Source organism: Opisthorchis viverrini (genome assembly GCF_000715545.1).
Source record: "Opisthorchis viverrini unplaced genomic scaffold opera_v5_254, whole genome shotgun sequence".
In the NCBI taxonomy this organism is placed as follows: Eukaryota; Metazoa; Platyhelminthes; class Trematoda; order Opisthorchiida; family Opisthorchiidae; genus Opisthorchis; species Opisthorchis viverrini.
In genome coordinates, this window is record NW_008751906.1 from 780,162 (window position 1) to 782,822 (window position 2,661).

At 42.8% G+C, this 2,661-nt stretch overlaps 1 protein-coding gene across 1 annotated transcript in view; it reads left to right on the forward strand.

Moving 5' to 3' along the window:
• The window catches only part of T265_14727 (hypothetical protein), a gene marked incomplete at both ends in the record, with an annotated part of 104,103 nt that extends 103,774 nt beyond the window's left edge, over positions 1 to 329 (forward strand). The window contains one exon of the mRNA XM_009174970.1: positions 199 to 329. Coding sequence (XP_009173234.1) covers positions 199 to 329 — 131 coding nt within the window. The remainder of the gene's footprint in view (positions 1 to 198) is intronic.
• Positions 330 to 2,661: the final 2,332 nt, after the last annotated feature.

A 2,661-nucleotide genomic window follows, 5' to 3' on the forward strand; every position in this document is an offset into this window, starting at 1 on the left:
AGAACAAAACTTTTTTCATTTCGGGTAGTAGCTGCGTGGAATGACCTTCCTCCGACGGTTGTCCATGCTCCTTCTCGAACCCAATTTAAAGCACTATTAGACGTTTATTTATGCGAATCCTCGCGCTGGCGAGCATACTGCCTCGCGCTGAGAACATAAAGAGCAGTGCTACACCCTTTTTTCACTTGTGCCTTTCAGGTGAACGACAGCCACTGACCGACAAGAACAAAACCGACCCGGGAAACTTGGGCAAAAGCCTCGATCCTGTGTATCAGTCCGTGAAATCCGTGAAGCTCACCCAGACTGACCTCCATGCTACTCAGCCAGCCAGGTAGCTAGTCTCATCGACAACTCTGTAAGCAGCCACGCAATACACCGATCTTTAAAAAAGTTAGTAACTTCTGCAAAGGTAGATATCCCATATCGAATGCAGGTTTAACACACAATGCGCAAGCGTCCCAATCAGAGTCAAATGACTGGGTTCCATCTTTCTTGCCTGCGGTTTCCCGTTGGTGCAGTTGATGCAACCTGCAATTCCCCGGAAATAAGTAACCATGCAAACATTCTGGGAGACAAGTGATCCGTTATTATCAATAAGTCACCATCTCATCTGTCTCACTGCTGCCATGTGGCAGGCAGTTATGTTTGCTGTATATCAAGCAATGTCAGATCGTCTAAACAGCACCCTGACAAATTTAATACATACCCAATATGAACTTCTGTATATGTTTCTTACCGTTGTACGGTTGACACAAGAAAAGAACCTGTGTGTGGCAACTTTAAATATTGTGCTGCGTGTCTGGAATAGAGCGATTCCACACAATGTTTTGCATTCCGATTTCCGGACTAAAGTTCCGCGCTGGATCAAATTACTTCATTTGAGTGAGTGTTTCGAAAATAAGTTGAAAATTAATACAGTTCCTCCACGGGGCTCGGGAAAAAACTTCGGAATCATCTAATAAGGCCCATTTTATCTGGGATGAAATGGATGATTTCCTGATGCACCATTTAGATGCTCCTGATTTGTGGCCATGGTGTTCGTTTACGACACTATGTAGGATTAGCGCTAACCTATCAAATCATCATTCACTTCTCAGTTCTCGCCATCAAATGATCGGCAGTTTTCTATGTTTTCGGTCAGTGTGTCTGGCTGAACCTCTCTTTTGTAAATAAGGGATGTTGATATATAGACGGGCTCCTAAGAGGTGATTGTCTCTACTAAATTCCTACACTTCTGTCATCGTTAAAAAAAGAAAAATGAGTTTTTGTTGTTCGTCATATGATTCAACAGGAAGCTACCCAAATAAACCGAAAAAATTTTGAGGGCTACAAGTGGAATATGTGCGGCCGGCTTTCATGAAAATAAAAATTCTATCTATTTGGGGCTCAATATAGACCAGTGTCCCAGTTACTGCTAACCACAGAGCTTCCGTGCTTTATTCCGCCAAAAATTAGCAATCCTTCTGACCGCTTATCACCTGAAACAATAGGTTTTGTTTTACGGAACGCACAAAATGCATCTTGTATGCGTCCTCAACAGATAGATGATGAGTGTCCATCACCTAACACCGCATTTACAATGGGGCTTCAGTGAAAAATTCTACCAATTTGAAATCAGACCCCAACAAGGTTAGTCGAAATCAGCTGTAAGCCCAACACTCTGTTTGGACAATGTCGGCAATACTAAGCTGATAGATGAGATCAACCGTGGTGAGCAAAAGCGTATGGCATTGGTTTCCAAAAACCGAGGAAAGGACAACATACAATTTCGTTGGTAGTTTGAAAGCGGCCGACACTTAAATCAAAATGGGTTCAACATTCTAGGAAGTTGGTAATTAAATGTCATGCCTGCTAAATTCTGATCGAATATCCTCCAGATGTGCAGTCTAATTGCATCGAAATCTGATGAACACATCGAATTATTATTGCAGGTCATATATACCGTCTCAAGAGGAACAATCCTAAGAAACAAGAGAAAGCACTGCAGGTCAGTATTTCTTTGGACCACACAACTAAAAAGAAACTGCCCCACTTTCCTGGTATCTCAAATGGCTGGTGGGCACGATAATGATGGGGAAATTGTGGGTCAAGTTTTAATGGCTAACATCTTTGTGACGGAAATAATGGATGGACAATGTTATTCCACCGTCAAGTACAACAACAGTCACACAGCAGAAGGCCCATATTTCTGTTTATAGCAAGAAGCGCGGGCTACATGGTGTCCTCCATCGACATGCAGCAACAGGCTAAATTCGGCTACATCGTCATCCATTAATAATGGTGCGGTTCGGTGACTGATTGCAGGTCGTCTTGAAACATAGTTGCTCGTTGACTAACACACTCGTCCGGAATCGCTTGTCTCGTTTACCAGGCCGGCTTAATGTGCGCTCAGAAAGTTGTATATTTCAATGTGGGACAAATTTCTTATAGTCGTGTTATTAAGGCTTTGAAATTCTCCAGCATTAGATGGGAATTTACAGTGGGACGAGATCCTAACCACTTTTAATATTGCTGAGAGATTTGCCTGCGGCGCAACGCTAGTAGGCCAATTCAATTACTGGGTATTACAGCGGACATTGGCAGTGTTTAAATTTCGGAGAAACCATCATCGTCATCATTGTTAGCAGTAAGACCCGCGTACTCTTCGTACACTGGTTGTAG